At 67.1% G+C, this 26544-nt stretch overlaps 1 protein-coding gene across 3 annotated transcripts in view; it reads left to right on the top strand.

Annotated features, from left to right (window-relative positions):
- Positions 1 to 26409, top strand: part of SLC12A5 (solute carrier family 12 member 5) — a 34006-nt gene extending 7597 nt beyond the window's left edge. For 2 of the 3 annotated variants that reach the window (XM_041122135.1, XM_030007576.2), the window contains exons 2-26: positions 6891 to 6985; positions 7237 to 7368; positions 7568 to 7714; positions 8318 to 8372; positions 9416 to 9546; positions 9746 to 9987; positions 10068 to 10279; positions 12624 to 12791; positions 13843 to 13941; positions 14117 to 14174; positions 14911 to 15085; positions 15951 to 16069; positions 16390 to 16488; positions 16625 to 16744; positions 16928 to 17032; positions 17115 to 17283; positions 18145 to 18340; positions 18426 to 18595; positions 18675 to 18806; positions 19042 to 19149; positions 19325 to 19447; positions 19528 to 19715; positions 20043 to 20057; positions 20651 to 20784; positions 21313 to 26409. In XM_041122135.1, coding sequence (XP_040978069.1) covers positions 6891 to 6985; positions 7237 to 7368; positions 7568 to 7714; positions 8318 to 8372; positions 9416 to 9546; positions 9746 to 9987; positions 10068 to 10279; positions 12624 to 12791; positions 13843 to 13941; positions 14117 to 14174; positions 14911 to 15085; positions 15951 to 16069; positions 16390 to 16488; positions 16625 to 16744; positions 16928 to 17032; positions 17115 to 17283; positions 18145 to 18340; positions 18426 to 18595; positions 18675 to 18806; positions 19042 to 19149; positions 19325 to 19447; positions 19528 to 19715; positions 20043 to 20057; positions 20651 to 20784; positions 21313 to 21404 — 3284 coding nt within the window. In that variant the 3' untranslated portion in view covers positions 21405 to 26409. The remainder of the gene's footprint in view (positions 1 to 6890; positions 6986 to 7236; positions 7369 to 7567; positions 7715 to 8317; positions 8373 to 9415; positions 9547 to 9745; positions 9988 to 10067; positions 10280 to 12623; positions 12792 to 13842; positions 13942 to 14116; positions 14175 to 14910; positions 15086 to 15950; positions 16070 to 16389; positions 16489 to 16624; positions 16745 to 16927; positions 17033 to 17114; positions 17284 to 18144; positions 18341 to 18425; positions 18596 to 18674; positions 18807 to 19041; positions 19150 to 19324; positions 19448 to 19527; positions 19716 to 20042; positions 20058 to 20650; positions 20785 to 21312) is intronic. The other variant, XM_030007575.2, reaches the window with a different exon arrangement.
- Positions 26410 to 26544: the final 135 nt, after the last annotated feature.

The following is a 26544-nucleotide window of genomic DNA, read 5'->3' as shown; positions in this document are numbered from 1 at the left end:
CCCGGGACCCCCGCAGGGGTCCCCGTGCCCGGCTGCCGCCCCCCCTTCGCCCCCCCCCCCCGGCTACCTCCTCCCGATCCCTCCCTACCGTCTTCCCCCCTCCGGCTGCCGCCCCCCCATCCCTGCCTACCTCCTCCACATCCCTCCCTACCGCCTCCCACATCCCCGCTGCCGCCCCCCCCCAGCCCTCCCTACTGCCGCCCCCCATCTCCGGCTGCCGCCCCCCCACCCCTCTCTACCACCTCCCTCGTCCCCGCTGCCGCCCCCCCCCGTTCCCGCCGCCCCCCCCCGCACCCGCCGTCTCCTGGGGCCGCCGCCGCTGTCCGCTGTGCTGCCGCTGTCCGCGGTGCTGAAGCGGCCGCCCGGGCCCTGCGCCGGGGCCGGCGGGAGCCGCTCGCCCCGCGGCCGCTGCGCTCTGCAGCGCCCAGCCGAGCTGTGCCGTGCCGAGCCTTGTCGTGCCATGTCGTGCCAAGCCGTGCCATGCCGTGCCAAGCCGAGCCGAGCCGAGCTGCCCCGCTCGGTCTAGCCCGTGCCGTGCCCTGCCAGTCGGTCTGAGCTGTGCCATTCCCTGCCAACCCGTGCCGTGCCGGGCATGCTGCAGCCCCGGCGCAGTGCAGGCGGGCAGGGCCGCTGCGAGCTGCGGGCGAGGGTCCGGGGCTGCAGCCCCGCGGGCGGTGGGGCCACCAGGCCCTGGCAGCAGCCCTGTGACTGCTGGCGCTGTGGCCTGAGCTCTTGCCGGGGCACCCACCGACAGCCAAGCTGCTGCGGAGGGTCCTCGGGCCCCTGCAGGGCCATGTCCAGCCCCAGGTGCCCAGGCAGCTGGGCCAGCGCAGCACCCTCTCCTGCAGGTGTTTCTGTCGGGCACAGGGATGGGTTGGAGCCAGGGAAATGTCAGTGATGTGCCCGAGGGGACCTGCGGTGCCTCTCTGACTCTCCCCAGCCCCCCACCAGGTCCCCTCACCAGGTCCCCGCCCGGGGTCTGCTGAAAGCCCCAGCCAGGAGGGGACAGCCAGCTCTGGCAGTCGCTGCGTAAGTCCCTGGCTGCCTGCAGCGAGGCTCTGGGCACAGCCACGACGAGGCTTTTGGTGTTTGCTCCGCTCCGCCGACCTGAACCTGTTTATTTGCTTGTTTATTCACAGCTCCACTCAAGGTCAGGGCTGGCAGGAGTCTTCTGGGGGTATCTTGCTGGGCTGGGGGGAGCTGTGCTGGCCCCCGGCCGTGCCCTTCCCTGGGCTCTTGCCCTCCCCTTGCCCTCTGCAGCACCAGGATCTATCCCACTCGCTGCATTTCCATCAGTGCAGCAGTGCCGGCGGCGTGGTGGCAGGCGTTTCTGCCTTGCTGGGGTCTGGTGGGAGGGCTGGACATGGTGCCACTACAGATGGACCAGGCAGACTGCCCCTGGAGCTGGGCCTGGCGAGATGGTGCCCTGTGGGCTGGTGGGTATGGACCTGGAGGTGGTGGGGGCCCTGGGGAGCTTGGGAGAGGAGGGAAGCATCTGTGGGGAGGGCGATGGTAGAGCCCCCTGTACCCATGCTGAGGGCAGCTGCTGCGGGGGGGGGGGGGGGGATTACCCCCCCCCCCCCGAGGGTCGCACTAAGCTCCCTGCGCGGGATCTGTCTGCAGTGACCGTGGACGCCCCAGGGGGGTGGCAGAGCTGTTGCATGCCAGCGGGGCCCCCCCACGCATGCCGGCTGCTCCAGCGCTGGCCGGCCAGTGACTTGCAGAGCCCAGCAGAGCTGCTGAAGCCCTGGGTGCCACTTACTTAGGCCATTTCTGTTGGAAAGGCCAAGCAGCATCCCCGCTGCAGGTCCCTGTGCTGGACAGCCTGTGAGAGCCTCATGACAAGGGCTGGAAGGGCTCCAGACCTGGCAGCCCGGCGAGGGCTGGGCCGGTGGCAGACCCTCTGGGGAGGTGGTGGGGAGCGGGGAAAGCAGGCAGGACTGCTGCCTGCAGTGTCCAGACTGGCAGCATGCATGCTCTGTTTGGGGTATGGAAATGTCAGACGCAGCCCCGCTGCAGGCTGCTGTGCCGGCACCCCAGCCTGCAGGCACCAGGCTGCCCAAGGAGGGGAGACCCAGGGCTGGGAGGCTTTGCTGCAGCTTGTGTCCACGGCCATTTCCAAGGCAGGGCTCGGGCTGTGTGAGAATCTGGGAAGCTGTTTAAACGCAGCCAGCCAAAGCGCCTGTGCTGGAAATCCTGCGCCTGCAGGGCCGGCTGATCAAAGGGAGGATAATCCCAGGTTTAGGAAGGAAGAGGATAGGTCTGAAGTAGCAGTTGGTCCAATTTGGGTCAGGCAGTGAAGGAATCCAGCCCAAAAGGCCACTTGCTGTGCCTGCTGGCTGGAGGGGCGACGCGCAGCCCTGGGGTGGGGGGAGCATCCCACCTCTCCCCACCCCATTCCACCCTACCCTACCCCACCACCACGCTGCAGCCGGGAGACGGCACTGCTGCATGCACTGCCAGCACGAGCCAGGGCTGCTCCGGCCACCAGAGCTGCAGCCGGACAAGGTAGCCTCTGCCTTGGCGAGGGGCACGGGGCTCCGTGGCCTCTCTGAGGTTACCCTGCCCGGGGCAGCTGGCAGATACCCTTGCTCAGGGGAAAAGGAAGCCTGGGTGGGAGCAGAGGTGCCAGCCACCATAAGGACCCCTTAGCCATCCTCATCTGCCTTAGGCACCCCCAGGCCAGCAGCCCAGGGCCAGGCCTGTGGACGTGTGGCCGAATCCCCTTGATGGCTGGGGGTGACAGAACATCACCGTAGCCTCACCGGCCAGCAGCTCCTGCGAAATGGCAGCAGCTGGGGACATCAGACAGGGCCACGTGCTCACCCGTGTGCTTGCTGGGGTCACCCTGGGGTGCCCCTTGCCGCCGGCTGCAGGCAGAGCCCTGAGGAGCTGGAGGAGGCTGCTCGCCAGCCAGTGCTGTCGAACACTCTGGCAAAAGTCAAGGTGCCCTGCGCACCTTGCGGGGAGCCCCAGGGCATCCCTGGGTGCTGTGAGCAGCCGCCGCACTGCTGCTGCCCCTGAGGCTGGTGGGACCGGTGCGGGGCACGAGTGGGAGCCCCACGGGGGAGGTGGCGCAGGAGGGGCCAGCGGCCAGGCCCGCACAGGGGGTCTCTAAGCTGTCAGCACCCCTGTGCCAGCATCCGGCAGGCCCTGGGGCACTGCAGGAGCACAAATGGAGGTGCAGGGGGAGCGTGGGGCCAGGGCTGCCCCCACCGCATCCCCCCTCGCCTGCTGCTCCTCCTGGCCAGTGCCGCAGCCCCAGCGCCCGATGTCCCTGGCCAGGGCTCACCGTATGTGGCGGCCGTGAGGGAGCTGGCCCTCGTGGTGTGCTGTGGAGGGGACAGGCTGGCCGTGGCCAGGCAGGAGCAGGCAGCAGCCCTGGCAGCAGCTCTGGTTAATTAGCCTGTAGGGTTTGGATGCCTGGGCTCCCCCCAGCCAGTGCTCGGTGCCTTGCGCCATGTAAAGCGATTAGGGAGGATTTGGGATAAGGGACGTGACGCTTCCCAACCCAATTTAGGGCTGAGTAAAAAGCCATTAGGGAATCAGATCGTGGCTGGTGCTGCAGCCCTGTGGGGCAGGCGAGCTCCCGGGGGCACATGGACGGTCCCTCGGCTCTGGGGGCCTGGACTGCCGGGGCGGGCAGCGGGGTCGGCTTTGGGATGCCCCGGGCTGGCAGGGCCGGCGGTAAGGCCTGCCGCGAGCGGGACTGCGTGGTGCCCGCCGCGGGGCTGCGGGTTCCTGCCAGCAATCCCGCCGCGAGCCCTTCCAGCCGCCGCAGCAAATTAAAAGGCCGATTCATGTCGAGTGATCCCTGGGGAAGGGGGCGGCTGAGCGCCGGGATCGAAGCCTGGCACGGCTCAGCTCTGCTCCGCTCCCACTGCCTCCCACACCGGGCTGCCCGGCCTTAGCGCTGCCCAGCCCCGTCCTGCGCTCCCGCCCCGGGGAAGCGGGGCACGGGCAAGGCCCGGCGAGCGCTGGTGGGGCTGGGGGGACACCTGGCAGTGGCCCCCCCGTGTCCCCGAGGCCGGGAGGTGTCACCCCCTCCGTGCCGCCGGGCGGGGACTGGCCGTGGCGGGTGGGGACGGGGTGGGCCCTGCCCGGGGGGGGGGGGGGCTGCAGTGCCCCAGCCCACCCCTGCCCGCCCCTGCCCGCACAAATCCCGTGGCAGCCGCCGGGGAGAGGCTGCACCGGCCCCTCTGCGGCAAAATGGTCTCCGGCAGGAGCGGGGAGCGCGTTGTCACCTGGGACCCCGCGGCCCTGGCGCTTAACTCCTTCCAGCCTGGGGGGGCCAGGGGCGAGGCGGGTGGCCGAGGGTCCCCCCCCCACCCCGAGCCGTGCCCCGGGGACGCCGGAGCTGCGCCATGTGCACGTCCCCGTGTTCCCCCACCTCCCGCCATTCCCGGGGCCTTTCCCGGTGGCATCACGCAGCGAGGGGCTCCTGTGCCCCCGGGGCCGTCCCTGGCAGCCTGGGCGATGCCGGCCCGGGGCCATGGGCCCTGCGGTGCCGGAGAAGGGCAGTGCCCCGGACCGGGGGGTTGGAGGGGCTGCGAGGTTTGGGTGCCGTTGTGGTGCCGGTGGCTCGGAGCATGGGCACCCCGGGGTGCTGCTGGCGTCTGTCGGGAGGAGCCGGGCAGTGCCAGGCCTGGGGGGGCTCGGCCGTGCCGTCCGGTGGGTGCTGGTGGGCCGGGGCGCGGGTGCTGTGCGGGGCCGGCGTCCGGCCGCCTGCGCCGTTACATAAGAGCGGGAGCCGAGGCGGCCGTGGCTCGCCGTTGCCATGGAAACCAGCACGGTGATGTCGTCGGTCGGGTACCAGGCGGCGAGGCGAGGCGAGGCCCCCGCGGGCTCCGCTCTCCCGGTGGGGTTCCAGGGCCTCGCCAGGCTGCGAGCACATCGCCCTGCCAGGCTGCCCCCCGTGCCGTGCCCCCGAGGCGCCGCTCGGTCCCGAGGCGCGGAGGTGGGCTCCGGACACCCCCCGGTCCCGCGCCCTCACGCCCGTGCGCCGTCGGCCTGGAGGGCAGCCCCCTTGACGCGGTGGAACGTCCCCGGAGCCGGTGCGGGTGGGTGGGAGCTGTGGCGAGCGGGTGGGTGCCAGCCCACGCCACCGCTGTTACCTAACGAGCGCTGGGTGCAGCGCTTTAGGCCAAACCCAGAGCAAGGATCATGCTGAGAACCACCCGTGCACCCTTCGGTGGGGGACACGGGGCACGGCATGAGTCGGCGGTTCAGCGCATGGCGCTGGGCGTGCGTCCGAGGGGGCTCCGGAGTGAGGCCGGCCGGACCCGTGGGCCAGGGTGTCCCGCTGCTGCCGCCATGGCCATTCCTGCACAGGAAGAGCCTGCGGGCTCTGCCCCACAGTTTGGGTGCGCCATCGGGGACACTGCCGCCCCACCGCTCCACGCAGGAGGAGCCCGGGGACCGGCGGGAGGCAGAGGGCCAACCCGCGGGTTGGCGTCACCTGCGGCGCTTGGGGCTTCACCTCGCGGTCAGGCAGGAGCACCGCGTCTGCCGGGGAAATTGCAGATGGTGAATCACCACCGCACACAGGCAAAACGGCTCCCAGGATCCCGAATATGAGTCAACTGGCAGCAGGCAGGCGGTCTTCAAAGGACCGGGCTGCTCTAAACAGTTGCGGGGTCTGTCCCGGGGCTGCCGTGGTGCGTGGGTGGCTGCACCGCCCTGGCCCATGGGAAGCCCCTGTGCCCCTGGGTGCTCCCGGGCTCCACGCTCAAGGCCGGCGGAGGGGACGGCTCTCGCCCTGGGCCCAGGGTGCGGAGCAGGTCTGTAACCCTGCCTGTGCAGGCAGCCTGCCCAGCAGTGCTGCTGCCGCCAGCAGTGTGAGTGCCCTGGCTGCGGGGCGATGGTGGCGGGGATGGGTGTGTGGTGGGGAGCCCCTCTGCTCCTGCCCAGGGCCAGGGACCAGGCCCGGCTGCCCCGGTTTCCCTGTGCCGAGGGGGCCGTCGACCGCAGAGCCACTCTGCCCAGCACCATGTCCTTTGGCTCCCCACGCCCACGCGGCCTCTGCCCCCCTCCCCTCTGGGCCTCCGCTCAGAGCTGCGCCACTCCGGCGGCACCATCCTCGCTGCCGCTCCATTTCCAGCCTGATTTATTTCTGCTGCTCTGCAGCTCGGCTGTTTTCCTTGCTGTTAAGCCGACTCCGGGTTTCTTCTGCACGAGGTCGTTAACGCAGCGAGCAGCCACGGCCCTGTCCCAGCAGCTCTGCGGGCTCTGCACCGCTGCAGGCGGCTCCTCTGCCCCGCGCAGAGCAGCAGTGCCTGCCCTCGGCAGCGGCATCGCCGGCTGCTTCCCCGCCTTGCGGCGCAGCCGGTGAGGCTGCTGCCCTGCTCCTGTGGTGCACGTCAGGGAGCAGGACCAGACATCTGGCCGCTCGCCCTTCTCCCAGGCATCGCGCCGGGACTGTCCCCCTCCGCGGTGGCACGCTGAGCAGCCGGCCGCATCCTGCGCCTGCAGATGCAGCGCTGCGGGCAGCCCCGGCGCGCTCACCCGCGGGCACCCCGCGCCGTGAGTTATTGCTGCCAGCTGTCCCGCCGGGAGGGTTCCCCCTGGATCCACACCGCTCACCTCACTGCGTGGATGCGCTCCGGCGGGTCCGCGCGCCGGCCCGGCTGGGCAGGGCAGCACGTGGCTCCTGGGGATGGGCGGCTTCTGCCCGTGCGTGGCACGGGAGGCGATGCTGGCGTCTGGGACGCAGGGCTGCCATTGCCTGCTCTGGGATCGGGCGCAAGTATGGTGCCCATCGTCCCGGCAGCCCTCCCGTGGGAGCTGGGGTGCAGCCATGACCCCTTGTAGCGTTAGCCCCGCGGGGTGGATGCTCTCCTGGTGTGGGCTGGGGCAGGGGCTGCCTGGCTGACCCAGTGGCATCTCTGCAGGCGATGGCAATCCCAAGGAGAGCAGCCCCTTCATCAACAGCACAGACCTGGAGAAGGGCAAAGAGTACGATGGCAAGAACATGGCCCTCTTCGAGGTAGGGTGCGCGGGCGGTGGGGCGGGGAGGGTCCCTGGGGAGGGAGCTGAGCTGGGCAGCTGTCCCACAGCACCCCGACCTGTGCCCTGGGCACCGGCACACACTGGAGCCCCAGGCCAGGGTCCCCCAGCTTCCGCAGCTGTGCCCAGTGGGGCAGGCAGTGGGGTAGCATCTGGCAAAGTCCCCAGGTCCCAGGGCTGGCCAGGGTCCCGAAGGACTGTCCTCACGCCTCGGGGCTCTGCTCTCTACAGGAGGAGATGGACACTAGCCCCATGGTCTCGTCCCTGCTGAGCGGGCTGGCCAACTACACCAACCTGCCGCAGGGCAGCCGGGAGCACGAGGAGGCTGAGAACAATGATGGGGGCAAGAAGAAGCCAGTGCAGGTGAGGGACTCAGGAGGGACGCAGCCCCTGCCTGTGCAGTGCTGGGTCACGGGCTGCCCTGGGGACAGCCGGGTCCCTCGGCCCCCGCCGTTCGGCGGTTTCACCAGGGGTCCCTGGCTGCGTTGCAGGAGGAGTGGGACCCCTCGCTCCTCTGCCAGCCAGGCCTGTGAGCCCTGATGGCTGCCCGCTCCCTTGGCAGGCCCCACGGATGGGCACCTTCATGGGCGTCTACCTGCCCTGCCTCCAGAACATCTTTGGAGTCATTCTCTTCCTGCGCCTCACGTGGGTGGTGGGGATCGCCGGCATCATGGAGTCCTTCTGCATGGTCTTCCTCTGCTGCTCTTGTGTGAGTGACGGACCCCCGCTGGCCTCAGCTGCGGTCTGGGGGTCACCAGCTGAGCTGGCCAGGCTGCGGAGAGGTGCACTAGCTGCCAGCCCACACTACCCCTGTCCCTGTCCCTGTCCCTGCCCCTGCCCCTGCCCCTGTCCCTGCCCCACTCACAGCAAGGAGAAGTCTTCGGCTTCCCAAAGGAATCAGCAGCAGAACAGTGCTCAAATGGTGACCCAGATCGTAGCTGCCATGCAGGGGGGGCTGTGGTGGTGGGGGGTCCCTGCCCTGGCCCTGCACGCAGTGCTGCAGCGAGCCATCCTGCCAGGACAGTGACCCCAGGGCAGAGGCTGGTGGGGATGAACACGGGCAGTGTCCTGGGCAGTCCGGGGACCCCCCACCCCTCGCGGTGCTGCTGGTCCCTCCAAGGGGACCTGCCTGCCGGTCCGTCCATCCATCTGGCTCTCCCATGGACATCCCAGCCCTGTGGCACATCTCAGCGTGGCCCCAGGGAGCCCCATGTCCCAGCATGGCCCCAGCTCTCCCTTCCCACTCCCCTGTCCCCCTGCCGCAGCGAGGAGGGAGGTCTTCTGGGTGCTGACACTGTGTTTCTTCCCACAGACAATGCTGACTGCCATTTCCATGAGTGCGATTGCCACCAACGGTGTGGTGCCAGGTAGAGCCCGTGTGTGTGTGTGTGTGTGTGTGTCAAGGGCGAAGGGAGCTGGCTCCCTGCCGGGTCGGGCTCCTGCGGGAAGCCCTGTGCCCCAGAAGGGCCAGACCAAGCGTGGCAAAGGGCTGGGAAAACAGAGAGCATCCCCCAAGGCCATCCCGCTCCATGGGCCATGCCGGCCAAGCTCTGCAGCCGCCCTGCGCCGCGCTCGGGAGGGCGGACGTCACCGCCAGCCGCTCCCCAGCCTTCTGCCACCAGCCCGCGCGGGTTCCCCGTGGCCCGGGGGGAGCGCGGAGCCGGAGCTGCCACCCGTCCCCAGAGCCGCAAGGTGCAGATGGCAGCGAGAGCCGCCAGCCGCGGCTCCTCCCTCCGCCAGACTGGCGAGGCCGCGCGGGAGCCAGGGAGACATGCTGGCAGGAGGATGGGGAGCCGGGCGCCATGGGCTGGGCGGTGGGGTGGCCTCTCCCGCCGGCCTCCCCAAGCTGCACCAGACGCGAGGACGCTGCTGTGTGTGGTCTCTACCCCTGGGGAGGCACTGGCGGGGTCTGGCCGTGCGGGTGCCCCTGGGCTGCCTCCCCCAGAGCATGCCCAACCCCGCAGCGCCCCGGGAGAGCTGGGAGCGGGCGAGCTGTGCCAGCCCAGCTAGTCCACCGGGCTGGGCACGGCAGTGACAACCCCGGCGCAGAGCATAATTAAAGGTATTTATCATCCTGCTGCCACAGCGGGACCATTGATCCTGGCAGCCTGGCTCTAAGGGCTCCTCTGGGAGGACGGAGCAGGGCCCATGTCCCTGGGGCTCCAGCACCTGTCTGGCATCCCAGGGGATGTGTGTCCCTGCAGCCATCACACCTGACTGCTGGGCTCCCGGGGAATGGCTTTGCCAGTGCAGTCGCTCCCGCTGCTCCGGGGCCCTGGAGACTGCGTCCTGCTCTGTTCTGCAGTGGGGTCCAGGGCTGCCCCAGCTCTGTCCTGCCCTCAGGGATGCCTGGCAGGGCTGGGGGTCCTGCTGGGGTCTGGCCGGGACCCACTTTTGCTCTCTCCGGCAGCGGGTGGCTCCTACTACATGATCTCGCGCTCCCTGGGACCTGAGTTTGGTGGGGCTGTGGGGCTCTGCTTCTACCTGGGCACCACCTTTGCCGGCGCCATGTACATCCTGGGGACCATCGAAATCCTGCTGGTATGTGCCTGGTCCTTCCCCGTGCACAGTGTTGAGGGCTCAGATCCTGGCGTGGCAGCTCTGCCCTTGCCTGCCCGTGCTGCCCACTCCTCGTGACCCATCAGGGAGCTGAGGCTTTGCAGTGGGGCTGAGGGACCGTTCCCTGGGGTCCCCTCCATGGGGCCGTTAGCCAGACAGTGATGCCACGACTCTCTCCCAGGCCTACATCTTCCCAGCCATGGCCATCTTCAAGGCAGAGGATGCCAGTGGGGAGGCGGCTGCGATGCTCAACAACATGCGCGTGTACGGCACCTGCGTGCTGACCTGCATGGCCACTGTGGTGTTCGTGGGGGTCAAGTACGTCAACAAGTTTGCCCTGGTCTTCCTGGGCTGTGTCATCCTCTCCATCCTCGCCATCTACGCTGGTGTCATCAAGTCGGCCTTCGACCCGCCAAGCTTCCCGTGAGTACAGCGTCCCACGGGGCTGCAGCGGGGCTGGGGTGCACAGGCGCACGGCTGAGTGCCTGCCCACCCCCCCCCAGGATCTGCCTCCTGGGCAACAGGACCCTCTCGCGCCATGGCTTCGACCTCTGCACCAAGATGGTGGTGGAGGGGAACGAGACGGTGGGCTCCAAGCTCTGGGAGCTTTTCTGCACCTCCCGCTTCCTCAACGCCACCTGTGATGAGTACTTCACCATGAACAACGTGACCGAGATCGAGGGCATCCCCGGTGCCGCCAGCGGCCTCATCCAGGGTGAGCACAGCATGGGAACAGATGCATGGGGATGGAGGAACGGGGATGGAGGCGTGGGAATGCGGGCATGGGGATGGAGGCACAGGATGAGCCCCAGGGGAGCTGTGGTGGGGCAACAGCTGTGCCTGCTAGGCAGCTCTGCCAGCAGGGCTGGTGGAGGGGCCAGTGCCACAGGGGGCCATCGTGCGTGTGGGCGGCCGGCCCCTCGGACATGGCAGGCTGGTGGTGTGGGGCTGGGTGGGCAGTGCCGGGTCCAGGTGAGGGGGCACGTGGGCGATCCCTGCAGTGGGCTGCTCTGGCCCTTGGGCGCAGCGAGCTGTGCTCGCGCCATGCTGGGCAGCAGGATGGACTCCTGCACCGTGCGACTGAGCTGGGTGCTGCGGCTGCCCGCGTGCGGTCTGTGCCAGCCAGACCACAGCAGAATGGCTCTGAAGGATGCCTAAAGGCTGGGGAGGAATAAATCCTCCCTCTGCTTCCTCTTGGCCTTTGGAAAGGCTGGTATTGATCTGAGGTTTCATGAGGAGTGATCGCCCCTTGGGGGCACTTTGCTGCTGTGGCCGCAGCCGCACCGGGAGAGTGGCCAGGGCCGCAGAAAAACTCGTGAATTTGCTGGGAGGAGCCACTTTTGACCTGTTTTTTTTGGAGCTGCTGGTACATTTGCCAGGTCCTCACACTCCGCAGTGGGTGGCATAGGCCGATGCTCTGTGCTATGCTCAGAGGGCATTTGCAGACCCCTGCTCCGCAGGGCCATGCCGGCAGGATCTGCTCTGGGCGCTGCCGCGCCGGGACGGGTGTCGGGGCTCAGGAGTGCGGCACTCCGCCGGGTTCCATGCCCCCAGAGCCATGAGCAGGATCAGCCCTTCCCCAGTGCAGCAGCCGGGCCGGGCGCTCCTGTGGTGCCAGGCTGGGTGTCGGGATGGTGTCTGTGCTGGCCTCGCAGCACGCTGGGTGCATGCAGTGAGCTTGCTGCAGCTCCATCTCCGGCGGGTCCCACAGAGCAGGTTAGAGGCTGGGGTGGCCGGGCATGGCTAGCACTTGCCGGGGGAGCAGCCCTGGTTGCATCTCCACCGGGTGCCGAGGCTGAAACTGCGCCACAGCGGCTGCGGCACTGCTCCAGCCCGTCCCTGCCGCCGTGGCTGTGTAGACCCAGGCGTGGGGGCTCAGGCTTCACTAAGTGTGTGGTGCCTGGCACTACGGCTGCCAGGCCGCATCATGGCGATGTGATGGAGCGTGTTCACTGGGTGTTTGGGAGGCTCCCGATGCCATCCCACGCTGAGGTCTCGTGGGGCAGATAAGGAGTCCCTGGCTGCTAGGTACAGCCTGCTCCTGCTGGTAATGGTCCTGCCAGGGAGGGGACACGGACTCCCCACCTGGCCTGGCCAGTCTTTGTCAGGGCAGCAGACAGCAAATGCTCCTGCGCCTGGGGTGTGTGGGGCAGAGCAGCACCTGGGTCTGGGGCAGCTGGTGGTGAGGGTGACCGGGCTGGCAGTGACTCGAGATGGGGTGTCACCACGTGGCCCCGGCAGATGTGGCTGGGGCTGGCTGTGCCGTAGGCGCTGGGTCTCTGTGCGGGGAGAAAAGTGCCTTTCTGGGAGGATGAGTTGGGCAGGGCTGTGTCGGTGGGGGCCAGCCCCGTCTGTCACCCAAGAGCGGTCAGGGGAGGTCGCACGGCCGGGGAGGGGTGCTCAGTGCCGGGTGCTGAGGGCTGTCTGGTCCCTGTGGGGCCTCTTTGGACCCGCTCAGCAGCCCCTTCGCAATGCCGCACCGAGGGCTGTCAGCCTCTCCCCGCCATGCCCAAGTGCTGGCTGCTCTATGCTGCTCCAGTTTCTTACCGCGATCTGCGGCCAAGGCAGCACGCGGAGGGACAGTAAGCCTGTTACATCAGCCCTGCACTCATAATCCCATCAAAAACATTATCAAGTTACTTTGACACGATCCACTTTCCTTAAACCTGTGTTGATCAGCATTAATTATATTACCCTCTTAATTATTTGCTACTGCAATCCCATGTCAGCTGCTCCAGTATCTTGCAGGGACGATGCCAGCGGCAGGACGGACCTGCTCTGGTCGCCCACCCGCGCTGCCGGGCCTGTCCCCAGCCCGGTGTTTCTGCACATCCGTGACAGGCCAGGGATGCCCCATCCCTCGCCCGCCAGATGCCAGCAGCCCTGGCTGCCGGCCACGCCGGCTGCTTAGCGAGGCCGGGGTGGGCAGAGGCAGCGCTGGATACCCCGGTGCTCCGTCGTTTTGGGCTGCGGGGCCGGAGGGTGCCGTGCCAGGTGCGGGCGGCTCCTCGGCACCTCCTCATGCCGACTGCACTGCCCGGCCTCCTGCCTCCTCCCAGAGAACCTCTGGAGCTCGTACCTGACCAAGGGCGTGATCGTGGAGAAGCGGGGGCTGCCGTCCGTGAGCCCCCCCGACACCCCGGTGGACATGGACCAGCCCTACGTCTTCAGCGACATGACCTCCTACTTCACCCTGCTCGTCGGCATCTACTTCCCCTCGGTCACAGGTGGGAACCGCCGCCGGCCCCGCTCGGGTGCCGCGAGGCACCGGCTGGCGCCCGTGCCACCGGGCGCGCGCCCGCGGAGCCCCACGTGCGCCTGCCCCCCGCGCTGGGTGCGTCGGCGTCGGCGGCGTGGGGGTGGATCGCCGCCCGCGCCTCCCACGCGGCCACCCGCGCTCCAGATCTGACGGTGCCGCTCGGCGCTGCGCTGACGTCCCGCAGCTCCGGTATTTATAGCTCCCTGGGGGCGGACGAGCCCCCCCCCCCCTCCCCGCCCCAGTCCCGCTGCGGAGCCGGCGTGGGGTGCAGCCGCCGGGTCCCGCCTGCAGCTCCGCTGGTGCCAGAGCCAGTGGGACCCCCAGGGCTGTCCCAGGTGTGGGGATCGCTGGCGGGGTCTGGCGCCGCGGGGGTCTCGGCAGCCGGACGGGCCCTGCAACGCCGCTCGGCGCGCGGACCCTGCCGCCCTCCCACCCAGTGCCCGCTTACTGGCAGGTCCTGGTTTTTGCGTGGTGTGTGTCCCCTCCGTGACGCGGGCTGAGCTACAGGTGGCCGTGTCCTGGCTGCGGGGTCCTGCGCTGCCGGGCACGGTGGGACGGCCGCCCTGGCCGCTGCCACAGCAGGAGTGCGGGTCGTCCCTCAGACCGTGCCGAACCTGCCAGCGCCAGCCGCGTCCCAGCCTGGCCTCCTGCCTTCCCAGAGCAGCGCCGGGGCTGGACCCTGTCCCGGTCACTGCTGCAGTCACCGTCCCTACTTGAGCTAATTAAAGGCTAACGAGAGAAGTCACTTAAGAGTGTTTTGAGCCTAATCCTTGAGTGGCCTCAGTCAGTGGCTCGGGGGGGAAGTGCTGGGGAGACAGGGGAGCGGGCTGGGGGCCCCGAGCCATGGCAGAGCCTGCTCCGCTGCCAGCTGTGTGCCTGCTCCCCATGCTGGCACACCGCTGAGCCGGCGCCTTGCCGTGCCCAGGGCTCGCTTGGTGCCCAGCATGAGCCGTTCTGCCGGCTTGGACGGGCAAGGGCTGCGACTCTGCCCACGATGACACTGTTCTCTCTTTCCCCAGGCATCATGGCTGGCTCCAACCGCTCTGGAGACCTGCGGGACGCCCAGAAGTCCATCCCCACGGGCACCATCCTGGCCATCGCCACCACCTCTGCGGTCTGTATCCTCCAGGGCTCGCCTGAGCCTGGGCCATGGGGCTGAGGGTGGGTGGGCTCGCTCTGCGGGGCCAACCTGCTCAGGTGCCTTGCCAGACTGGGATGGGGGTCCCGGCACCCCACTGGCGGGGGGCGGGCAGGCACTCTGTGTCCTCCTGGTTCTCCTTGACCGCCTGGCAGATATCAGCTCCGTCGTCCTCTTCGGGGCGTGCATTGAGGGGGTCGTCCTGCGTGACAAGTGAGCGTCCCGGGGCCGTGTGGGGCAGGTGTGGGGGGAGCCTGGCAGCCCCCCAGGAGCAGCTCCCAGGAATGGTCTGGGGCAGGGGCAGCCCCAGGGGGAGGTGGGGGCATGGGGGGGGGGGGCTCCAGCCAGGACACACTGGGCGGATGGGGTGGCACTGGAGGGTCTGTGGGGCTCCTGGGGTGAGAGTGCCAGGGTGGGGGGGCTTTTGGGGCTTGTGTGTGCCCTGGCCATGTTTTGCTGCACATCCGCAGACCTTCCTCCCGCTCCAGGGCTGCAGGCAGCGCGCTTGTTTGTCAACAGGCAGGGCTGCCTGCGTATCTGGGGCAGCCCAGCTCGCTGCACGCGGCAGGTGACACTTCTGGGTCGCCAGCACCAGCACAAACAGGATCCAACCACACGCAGCCTTAATCGGTCTCCTCCCAGCACAGGGGATGGGGAGCCCCCGACCCACACCTCTCCCTCGTCCCCTGCCACAGTCACAGGCAGGGGGATGGGGACAGACCCCCAGCTACCTGAGATCCCATTCCCTTGCTCACTCCCCGTGGGTGGTGGGGGACCGTCAGCAGCCGCGGCAGGGTCCTTCCCCGCTCCTTTCACACACACACCCCCCCCCCCGGTGGTGTCCCTCGGTGGCAGACCTGCCCGGGGGGCTGGGTTGTGCCACCGCAGCGCTGGCGCTCTTGGGGCTCAGCCACGGGACAGAGCCACAGGTGATGCTCGTGCCCCGCAGGTTTGGTGAAGCCGTCAACGGGAACCTGGTGGTTGGCACCCTGGCATGGCCATCCCCATGGGTCATTGTCATCGGCTCCTTCTTCTCCACGTGTGGGGCCGGTCTGCAGAGCCTCACCGGAGCCCCCCGCCTCCTGCAAGCCATCTCCAGGGACGGGATCGTGCCCTTCCTCAGGGTAGGCATCCCCCGAGCCCAGCACTGCCGGCCCTGAGCGCCCACGGCTCCCACCAGCGTGGGAGACGGGCAGACACCCGCGCTGCCTCCTCCCAGCACCGCCGCCTGCCAGAGCAGCCTGGCTGCCCTGCCCGCGTCCCGCTGGCACCGGCGTTGTGCCGGCGTTGTGCCGGGCTGTCTTGGGGGGGTTTGGCTGCCGTGTCGGTGGGAGGAGAGTGCCGGGAAAGGTCAGGATCCCCTCCCCCCGCTGCCGTGCCGCTTCATATTTTATCTGCTCTCTGAAGACGCGTTCTCACAGCCTCATCTCTCCAAATCCAACCCGACAGCTCCCCCCCAGGGAAGAGCGGGCTAATTTTATCGTCCCTCCTTCACCCTGCCAGCCCCAGCGTGAGCTCTCGCTGGCTCACGCTGCCCGCACCCTCTAATGCGTCCAGACACGCACCCCTGGCCCCCGTCCTCGTGCCCAGACCCCCGCCATGTCCCCGCAGCTGCAGGAGGGGCTGCTCTCCACTGGCAGCGTGTCCATCCTGGGCACCGGGTGCCCGACTCCACGCTGGCTGTGGCCAGGCTGAGCTGGGCCTCCTTACTGGGTGGGGGTCCCAAGGGAGCAGGGCTGCTCTGGGTGCAGGGAGGGCTGCGGGGTCTGCCGGGAAGGGGGCTGTACCGGCAGTGGGAGCCAGCCCCACCAGTCCCGGGATCGTTCCCCCGATGGGACCTGGTTCGGGATGCGCACCAGCTCGTGGCGGTGCTCGTGTGGTCCCGGGAGGGTCCGGCTCCATCGGGCTGTGCCGAGGACCCTTGCCCAGGGCTGCATGGTGCCGGTGTCACAGAGCCCTACCGAGCCCCTCTCCCCTCCTCGCTCCCAGGTCTTTGGCCACGGCAAAGCCAACGGTGAGCCAACGTGGGCCCTGCTGCTCACAGCCTGCATCTGCGAGATCGGCATCCTGATCGCCTCCCTGGACGAGGTGGCTCCCATCCTCTCCATGTAGGCAGCATGCTCTGTCCACCCGCACCTTCGCGAGCGGCAGACGGGCCCGCGCCCCCTCGTCCCGGCCAAGTGGGTGGCGTGTGGGGGTCTCTGCTCCTCGGGGGGGGACACCTGGGAAGAGGGGAGCCCCACAGGGAGCCCAGGGCCCCTCCTCGGCCAGCGCTGGGACTTTGTTTCTTCGTGACCCCGGCTCCCCGGTCCATTGGCAGTGCCTGCGCCTGCGCTAGCCACCCCGGGGCCGGGAGGTGCGGCGGGGCCCGGCTGCAGCCCCAGTCCGGACCGGCACGCCCGGCTCAGCCTCACGCTCTCTCCTGCAGGTTTTTCCTCATGTGCTACATGTTCGTCAACCTGGCATGTGCGGTGCAGACCCTGCTGCGGACACCCAACTGGCGGCCCCGCTTCCGCTACTACCACTGGTGAGCCAGGACGGGATGGGACGGGATGGGAACAGATGGGGTGCGGTGTCCTGCCTCCCCCCCGGCCACCCCGGGCCAGGGACCCCGGTAGCGCTGCGGGGGCCAGGGCGCACTGACAGTGCCGGGCTCTCCGCAGGACCCTGTCCTTCCTGGGCATGAGCCTCTGCTTAGCGCTGATGTTCATCTGCTCCTGGTACTACGCGTTGGTCGCCATGCTGATCGCTGGCCTCATCTACAAATACATCGAGTACCGCGGGTAAGGGTGGCCGCAGTGCCGCAGACCTTGGCCAGCGCTGACAGCCACCCCTTGGTGCCTCAGCCCCTCAGCGTGGGCTGCTGAGCTCCGCCGGGCTGCTCGTCCTGGGGTGCTCCAGGGTGCCAGCATGGTGCTCCGTGGTCAGAGCCATGGGCATCCCTTACAAGATGCTGGTTCCCGCAGGGCGGAGAAAGAGTGGGGCGACGGGATCCGGGGGCTGTCCCTGAGCGCAGCCCGCTACGCCCTGCTGCGGCTGGAGGAGGGGCCCCCACACACCAAGAACTGGAGGTGAGGCCAGGCTGGGGACCGGGGGGGCCAGGGTGGGGGGCTGGCCGGGGCGCGGGCGCTGACTGCAGGACCATCCTTCCAGGCCGCAGCTGCTGGTCCTGGTCCGCGGGGATCAGGAGCAGAACGTGGTGCACCCGCAGCTCCTGTCCTTCACGTCGCAGCTCAAGGCTGGCAAGGGGCTCACCATCGTGGCCTCCGTGCTGGAAGGGACCTTCCTGGACAACCACCCGCAGGCGCAGAGGGCAGAGGAGGTGAGAGCTTCCTGCCCCGCGGCCGCTGACCGCGCCGGGCTGGGATCTGCCAGCTGTGGGTGCCCACGGCGGTCCCCAGGAGCCCAGGGGCATTTCTGCCCCGTGGACAGGGCTGGCGCCCTCGGCTGGCCAGGAGAGCAGTGGGTTGGCACCAGGCAGAGCCTGAAGGCTCCATGCTTCACTGGTGTTCAGGGCACCGCAGGGACCTCCGGACCCCTGCCCCCCCTCCCCAGATGCCAGAGGCACCAGCACCAGCTGGGCACTGGTCCCAGTCTTGGCCAGCTGCTGCAGGGCTTGGCATGGCACGGCACAGCACAGCACGGTGCCTGGCCAGGGACTGCTGTGCTGAGCAGCCCCTCAGCTCCCCTGCAGCCGCTGCCACCCAACCCTCCCCACGGCCCCAGTGCCAGGCAGGGTGGGAGACAGGAGCCTTTCCCCGCTGGAGCAGGAGCCCTCCCCACCCTCCCTCACCTCCGCGCCAGCCGGGCAGCGTGTTAATGAGATTAAGCCCTTGGAAGCAAACAGTTTCTCTCCCATGCAGACATGTTATAATTTCTCTAAGTAAATAACTCTAATTGCTGCTCCGCCACCCGTCAGAGCCCTGGCACAGGGACACCCTCCACTCGGCATGGCATAGAGCCATGCGCCAGCTCCGCTCACCGTCGGGCCTCAGCCCTCCCAGCCCGGAGCCGCCGGCCTGCTGTGGGGCACAAAGACCTGGGCACCCTGCAGGGACCTGCACCCCACAGCCTGCACCCTGTACCCACACCCCGCACCCTGCGCCCTGCCTGGCCAGGGTGCCACTGCCAGGGCTGGCGGCTGCCGTGCTTGCGATCTCTGACCTCCCTCTCTCACCACTAGTCCATCCGCCGCCTGATGGAAGCGGAGAAGGTGAAGGGCTTTTGCCAGGTGGTGATCTCCTCCAACCTGCGGGACGGCATGTCCCACCTCATCCAGTCCAGCGGGCTGGGGGGGCTGCAGCACAACACGGTGCTGGTGGGCTGGCCCCGCAGCTGGCGCCAGAAGGAGGACCACCAGACCTGGAGGAACTTCATCGGTAGGCACTGCGGGGAGCGTGGATGCTGCTGGGTTGCGGGGGGGACTGCGAGCCACCCCGGCTGATGTGGCCCTTCCCCTCCCAGAGCTGGTGCGAGAGACCACGGCTGGGCACCTGGCCTTGCTGGTGGCCAAGAATGTCGCCATGTTCCCGGGCAACCAGGAGCGGTTCTCGGAGGGCCACATCGACGTCTGGTGGATCGTCCACGATGGGGGGATGCTCATGCTGCTGCCCTTCCTCCTGCGGCACCACAAGGTAGCTCGGGCCCCGCAGTGTGGGGCAGGGGTCCGGTGCCGACCCCACCGAGCCGTGCCCATGCCTCCCTCCCTCGCAGGTCTGGCGCAAGTGCAAGATGCGTATCTTCACGGTGGCGCAGATGGACGACAACAGCATCCAGATGAAGAAGGACCTGACCACATTCCTGTACCACCTGCGCATCACCGCGGAGGTGGAGGTGGTGGAGATGGTGAGTGCTGGGATGGGGCACGTGCCGCAGTCTGGGATGCTGCGCGTGGGAGAGCCAGACAGACCCTGCCACAGGGGACACAGCACCACGGGGGGGGGGACGCAGCACCATGGTGGGGACACGCAGCTCCACAGCAGGACACAGAACCACAGGGACACATAGGTCCACTGAGACATACAGGGCCAGGCTGGGAGCAGTGGGTGCAGCTCACCCTGCCCCACGGTTCCCCCCACAGCACGAGAGCGACATCTCCGCCTACACCTACGAGAAGACGCTGGTGATGGAGCAGCGCTCCCAGATCCTCAAGCAAATGCACCTCACCAAGAATGAGCGGGAGCGGGAGGTGAGACTGCAGGACAGTCTGGGTGGGATCCAGCCCCCATGGTGGCTGTGCTGCCGACCAAGCAGCCCCACAGCTCTATGCACTCATCCTGCTGGGGAGCCGGGGCTGCAGGCTGGGGTCTGCCCGGCCAAGCCTTCTTCTGCCCCGCTCCCCTGGCTGACCCTGTCCCACACAGATCCAGAGCATCACGGACGAGTCCCGCGGCTCCATCCGGCGCAAGAACCCAGCCAACACGCGCCTGCGCCTGAGTGTCCCTGAGGAGCAAGTGGGGGATGGCGAGGAGAAGCCAGAGGAGGAGGTGAGGGGCTGTGCCAGGATGGGGCCCAGGCAGGCGGCTGGCCCCAGCCCCTGCCCACCGTCCCCCTCTCCTCTCTGCAGGTCCAGCTCATCCATGACAAAAACGCCACCACCTTCTCCAGCAGCTCCCAGTCCCCTGGCGACGAGGTGGAGACAGCCCCTGAGAAGGTGCATCTCACCTGGACCAAGGAGAAATCTGTCGCAGAGAAGAACAAGAGCAAGAGCCCTGTCAGCCCTGAGGGCATCAAGGACTTCTTCAACATGAAGCCGTACGGCCCCACATGCTGCCACCCACTTCCCACCCGTGCCCCGCATCCCCAGCCATCCCTGCCCGCCCCGGCCAGCTGGGTGCAGGCAGGGCCCTGGCAGCACCAGTTTGGTCCTTGCTCTGAGAAGGGGATCCAGCAGCCCGGGTGCCCTGAGCTTGCCCCTGGGGAAGGGCTGGGTGGGAGGTGGAGTGGGGTCCCCGCGCAGGTCTGCGTCGGCGAGGGATGGGGCAGCGTGCGCTGTGGGGACTTGGGGTGCACACCCGGCACTCACCTCTTCTTTTTCTCTCTCTCTCTCTCTCCCCCCCGGCCCCACCGTGCTCCTGGCAGGGAGTGGGAGAACCTGTAAGTCTGGGTTTGGCTGGGTGCCGGGTCCCAGGGTGGGGGGAGCCGGGTCGACACTTGCGGGGCAACACGCCCGGAGCCATCAGGGTTGCCCCCAATGCACAAGGGCGGCTCGGTGTGCCGCGACAGCTGCTGCCGGCGCAGTGCTAGACGGCTCGCCCAGGCGGCTCGCGGGGGCCGTGGCTGCCAGCCCCTGCGCAGACTCTGCATGCCGCGCGGTGCCCGTGCCGCGTGCTCCCCGTCTGCCCCGTTACGCTGCCGGCAGCTTCCCGCCAGCCTGGGCTCGGGCACCTGCGGTGACGCTCGCGCCGTCTGCTCCTGCTCGCTCCCGCACGGCTCGGCCCCGAGCAGCCGTGGTTTGCCACTGCCCGTGGGCACCGTGCGTGGCCCTGCAGCTCACGGCTGCCGGTGCAGGCTCAGAGTTGCCAGCGGCCATGCCAGGCAAAGCTTGCTGCACCCCGAGCTCATGCCGCAGCCCAGCCCCGGACCCCTCTGGGGCGGGAGGCCAGCCCTCCCCGTGGCCCCTTGGGTCTGGTGTGGCACCGGAGGGCGGCTGTGCCCGTCCCTGTGCCCACACGTGCTGTCGCCCCCAGGAACCAGTCCAACGTGCGGAGGATGCACACGGCCGTGAAGCTCAATGAGGTGATCGTGAAGAAGTCCCAGGACGCCAAGCTGGTCCTGCTGAACATGCCGGGGCCTCCCCGCAACCGGAAAGGGGATGAGAACTGTATCCTTCCCACAGGGCCGCCGCCAAGACCCCTCTCTGCAGCAGGGGGGCTGCGGTTCCCCCAACGCTGGTGGATCTTGCAGGCGAGTGCCAAGAGGCACCAGTTTAGCACCTGAGCCCGGACCCCCCCCCACACACACACCTCCTGCCCCCGGCTGGGTCCGACAGCCATCGTTGGCACCAGCCCGCCTGTCCGGCAGAGCTGACGTACGCGGGACGGGTGGTGGGGCCACGTGGCATTGCACCTGAACGCGTGAGCGTGACGGCACGTCGCGGGGGGCGCGGGCAGAGATCCGTGGGGCTCGGCTGTCTGCTGGGATGGGCTCAGCCACGGTGCCTGTCACGCGGCGCCAGGACGGGTGGGCTCTCCCGTCCCCTTGGCTTGGGACTGACCCCACCAGCTCCCAGCTCCGGTGCGGGGGTGTCGGTGCCATGGGTTCCACTCCCCGAGCGTGGGGCCAGGCGGGGATGGCACGGGGCTGTCCCCATGCTCCGTCGTGGTGGTGGTCCTCCTTGACGGCCATGCAGACATGGAGTTCCTGGAGGTGCTGACGGAGCACCTGGACCGAGTGCTCCTGGTGCGTGGTGGGGGCCGGGAGGTCATCACCATCTACTCCTGAAACACGGCGCGCCAGAGAGGTTTGTCTGCACGCTGAGAGCCCCGCCACCCCTTTGCACCGTGCTCCTGGAGGGGAGGAGGGAAGGCCTGATGGCAGCCGGTGCGCAGAAACTTCACCTGGCTTTGGCCGTGCCCCTGATCTCTCCATTCGAACTGCAGCACCAGATCTTCCGGGAGCATCCAGCACCAGAGCAGCTGTTCCTCATTGCAACATCACAGCACTGCTGTCCTTGTTTATATATAAATATATACAGTGTACCGCGGACTGAGCACCAGAGCCCAGCGCTGCCGCCACCGCCCGTCCCTGGCAGGGCCAGCCCCAGCACTGCTGCTTGCAGCCCCCGGCCGGGCAGGAGGGTGGCTGTGCCGAGACGGACACCCGGCCCCGCCGTGCCACTACCCCTGCGCGGAGCTTGGCTGGACGCGCCTGCGCCCTGTGCCCTATGACCGCCCGCCACCCGTGCCCTGCTTCCCTGCGGAGGCGCTGGGAGAAGAGAGAGGCCACCAGCACGCTTCCCTCGCCGGACGCTCCTCTCCCCACCTCCAGCAGCATCGGGGGCTGCCTCCCCCGGCGCTGCCCCCCCCCGGCCGCCCCTCGCCAGGATGGGCCTGGACAGCCCCACCTCGCCGCTGCCTGGGCGCAGCCCGTCTCTGGAGGCCGTGGGCCAAGCTTGCGGAGATGCAGCGTGATGGTTTGGAGGGGGCAGAGGGTGGGGGGCAGCCGCGGGGGGTCGGGTCCTGGAGCGCAGCAATCCCGTGACAGTAACGAGCCTTGGCCTGGGGTGGGTGGGGGGGTGCTCCCTGTCCCCCTCCCCACTGACTCCAGGCTCTCTCTGCCCTGGTGCCTCTCCCAGTGCTTGCGCTGTGGTCGAGGCGTGGAGCTGCGGTGGCCGGAGCCGAGCAGAGGCCCCGCCGCGGTACAGCGTGAGCCGGAGCCGCTCTCCGGCCGCTGGAGCTGCGTGGGTGCCGCTGACCCCCCGAGGTCCCAGCGCCTGCTCTTGTCCCGGGTGCAGAGGAATCCTGTCCCAGCCCGGCACTGCCCCCGCTCCCCCGCCACACCGCACCGGGGGGCACCGGGGGCTCTCAGGCCCCCGGCACCGGCCAGCCCGGCTGGTTCCAGCACCTGCACGTGCGTCCGGGTCCCCCCCCCCACGCTGCGCTGCGCTCCCTGCTGCTCCCCAGGGCTTCGCTGCTAGCCTGGCCCCAGCCCCAGCCCCAGGCAGTCACAGTTGCTGCCGTGGGGCTGTAGGAAAGTCCGGATCCGTGCGTAGTTTTAACATATGCAAAGTCCGTTTGCCTGGTCTGACGGGGCCAGACCCCGCAGCGAGGGGTGGCTGTAGGGGTCCCGCCGTCCCCCGGCATCACGGCACTCTCTCACCCGGCTGGCCAGGGCGGCCCAGGCACCGGCCACGCGGCCGCTGCAGCCCGAAGCCTGTCCCCTCCCGCCGGCCCACGCTGCAGCAGGCAGCAGGGCGCACCAGGACAATTCAAACACGTCTTACCTTTGGCAGCAGCTGCAGGGTCGCCCCCCCCCCCCCCCCCCAGCATCTCTCATGACAGAGAAACTGAGGCGCTTTTAACAAATGTGAACGGTTCCAGGAACCACGCAGGAAGCGGTGCCGAGGGCAGCCAGGGCGCCCGCCGGCGCCCGCCCCGGCCCCATGTACATAGTGTACATAATACAGTACGTGTATTTTTAAAGTGATCATATTTATGTTAATAGAACCAGATGAAGTCTATATATAGAGATCTATATCTATTCTGAGAGATGCAGGGCTCTGCTAGCACCAGGCCGTGGGGATGGAGAGCCGAGACGGGCTGCTCCTGCACAAAACGGGCGCCCATCCGTCGCACCAAGCGCTCTGGAGCGGTGGTGGAGGCTGCAGCCTTCCCCGGCCACCGGCAGCCCCTGGGAAAGGGCCAGGTCGCAGGTTCATTCTCTTCTCAATTTAGCTTCTTAAGAGTTTTCAGGGAAAAGAAGTCACAGACTTTTCTGAACTTGTTTCACAGCAGATTTGAGCTTCCACTCGAAGTGCAGCCTGCTAAGAGTTGCCCTCTCCCGGCAGTGCTGGCTGCTTTGCTCCAGCCTGGCCCGAAGCGGCAGCGCTTTGTCCCCTGGCCAGAGCTGAGCCCCCGCGCTGAAGCACTCGCCTCCTCGGCCCCCCCAAACCGCTCCCCAATGCCGCCCGGCACCGCAGCAGGTGCCGCACGACCCGCAGCCTCCCGGCCGGCGCAGAGGGAGCGGGTGCTGCCGCAGCATCCCCGCGGGTGGCCCGGCAGCAGCTGCCTCCTGCCCGGCACAGGCAGCCCTGGCTGGTCCCAGCGTCCAGCCCCCTGCCCGCCCGTCCCTCCTGCCCGCTGAGAGTGGCTGCAGCCCTCGGCTCCTGCCTGCCTGAGAGCAGGAAAATCTCTGCACCGGACGACTCCAGTCCCCGCTCCTTCTGCAGAACTCCTCTACTCCAGGTCCAGGCTGAAGCTATTTGGGGCTGCTTGGATAAAAAGCAGTAGGTGGTTTGATATCTTTTTTTTTTTTTTTTTTTGCTTTAAGATACTACTTGGACACGCTCCCAGACCAAAACCAAGCCCCAGCTGCACATCTGTGCCTGCTCATACCTTGCTCCTACATTTCCATCACTCCCAAAGTGCCTCCCTTTTCTCCAGCAGCGGCCCCAGCCACAGCCAGACTTTCTGCCATGGTAGCTCAGCTACCTGCACGGCTGCATCGGTCTGTGTTGCAGACTCTGGCGTGGAAGCTAGTCCCAAGGGCATGGGGAGCTCAGTGTTTACAGGAGGTGACTGTCAGGGTGAGCTGAGACCTGGTTTCAGCACAGGAGAGTGATGAATGCATTCATCAGCACAGGGCTGATGAATGGTGCAGCCGCACAGGGCAGCGCTCTCTGGTCCTGCCGCTGCCTCAGCCGCTCAGGGAGCTGTTGGAAGAGCAGGCAGGTGTCTGCAAGTGAAAAGTTCCTTTAGCTTTGGGAAGGGCAGCCCCACGGGAACCAGGATTTGCCAGTGTCTAGCTGCTCTGCCCCTTGGAGCTGGTCCTACACCACCACACACAAGCTCACGTGCTGTTTCCAGCCTCCCAAAAATTATTTGAGGCACTTCTGCAGCAATGGGGGAGGCACGCATAGCAACCTGCCCCCTCATCTCATGTGCTAGCACTGTGCTTGTTGGGCCTAGAAAGCTTGCCAGCTGCTCTGCCTCTTCAAAAGATGCCACCCCGCTCCCTGCGGTCACCCTCTAATTAGGGCTTGGCTATTGCCTGGCTGCGCCGCTGGGCCTGCAGCTGTGGGCCCTGTCCTGCAGCAGCGAGTGCGGTCCCCTCCCGCCCCGGCACATGGATGGGCTCAGCACCGAGGGCCTGACTGCAGAAGCAGGTTACGCGCAGCAGCAGCCGCCGCCAGCGCCTGCCTCTGCTGAAGCCAGACAGCATCCACCCACGGCAGTGTCAGGGGAAAGCGCTCTTCCTTTGGCTGCAGGTACAGGGTAGCAGGGAATGACGGTCTGCAGAGCAGCGGTGAGAGCAGGCCAGGGCATGCTTCTCCCCTGAGAGGTTTGCTTCATTGTCTCCCCAGCATCACCAATAGATCCCATTCCCCCTCAGCACCACTTCAACCCGACAGTAAAGCTTTGGTCCCAGCTCCCCCAGGGAGCAGGAGGGCGAGCTCGTTCCATCACTACTGCTCAGAAAAGGTGTTCTCCTTCATCCTCCAGCAAGAGCAGGGGCACAGCTCTAGACAGAGCCAGGGACTGCTTCAACACCCCCGCCAGGCAAAATTTGGCTGTGGCAAGAAAGGTGCTGGTTTCCACAGCGAGTTCTCACTCGCCGTTGGCTGGAGAGGGCCAGTTTTAGCAGACAGCACTGCATGTTAGTTTACAAACCCAGCCCTGCACGTTTGGCCTCTGTGAGTGTTCAGTTTCCCCATGGAGCACCCTTCTGCCGTTCCACCTTGGTGAAGACAGTGTCCTCCTCTGGTAGACATGCAAGTTCCTCCTTGGCACATGCGCAGACACGTTTCGGTTTTTGTTCCAGACAGGAAGGTCTTGACCCCCCAAGTTTGTTTCACAGGCAGGCTGCTGCCGGGAGCAGCGCTGAGCAGACACGACCCGCCAGGACGGCGGGCTGGAAGCGTGGCCCGCAGCAGGTGGGGAGCACACATGCCCACAGCCGCGCTCGGCCAGCACGCAGCACCGGGGCGGCGATGGCGTACGCTCCAGTTCCTGCTGCGGGAGCCCTGAGCAGGGAGCTGCCCTGTCCCCGTCAGCCGGGCAGGCGCAGGGCCCTGCACGCAGCAGCAGCGGCAGCAGCAGCTCACATCGCTGCAGCCACCACGCGGTACAGGCAACAAGCCACAAGACAGCACTTAGAGGAGGCGCAGGCAGCATCCAGCCTGGGTCGGTGTTGGTCCGTGGCTGGACGAGAGGAAGGACTAGATACTGCACAAGGGTAAGAGTTGCACTAGAAGAGTCAAGACCCTCCTCTGTGTAGCAGGACTAAAAACTAGCAGAAAGACCAAAAGGTCTGAGATTTGCTGGTTACAACACTTTCTGTGCTACATGTGCAATATATTTGTTATGAATGTTATCACAAAGTCAGTTCATTCAATAATCTTTTAATCACTGTAGCTAGATGTTCTGCGTCCATTCAAGTGACTTTTATTCGAGTGCAATATTTCAATAGACACGTAGTGACCTAGTATGCTTTGTGTTTTAGAGAATCTGTGTGCAGAGCAATGCAATTAAGTTTAAAACCTTGTAAATAAAACAGGTTGCAAACCAAAAAAAAAAAGAGTATTAGGCTTGCGTTTAATTTCTGTGTTTCAGTATTGTGCATTAGGCCGCCTCAGTACAGACCCTGTGTTCTCTGTGCAGGTATTAATGGAGGAGTGGCTCCTCAGCTGTTGAATGCTCCCTGTTAATGCTTTACTGCTTTAACTGTATTCATTTTTCTAGACTCCTGTCTGCACAAAATGCAATAAATGATTTTATTACACCCTTCACTACTTGCACCGGGAGTTTTCACTTGCTTCCAGGGTCTCCGCAGCTATTTTGCACTTGGCTGCTACCATTTCCGTAACAAGGAGCAAGCCCCAACAGGGAGCAGCAGATTGCAGAGGAAGCAAAACATCAGGAGA

This window comes from Aquila chrysaetos, chromosome 3 (assembly GCF_900496995.4).
Source record: "Aquila chrysaetos chrysaetos chromosome 3, bAquChr1.4, whole genome shotgun sequence".
NCBI classification, from domain to species: Eukaryota; Metazoa; Chordata; class Aves; order Accipitriformes; family Accipitridae; genus Aquila; species Aquila chrysaetos.
The sequence above is the reverse complement of the archived record's forward strand: the minus strand, read 5'-3'. Positions and strand labels throughout refer to the sequence as shown.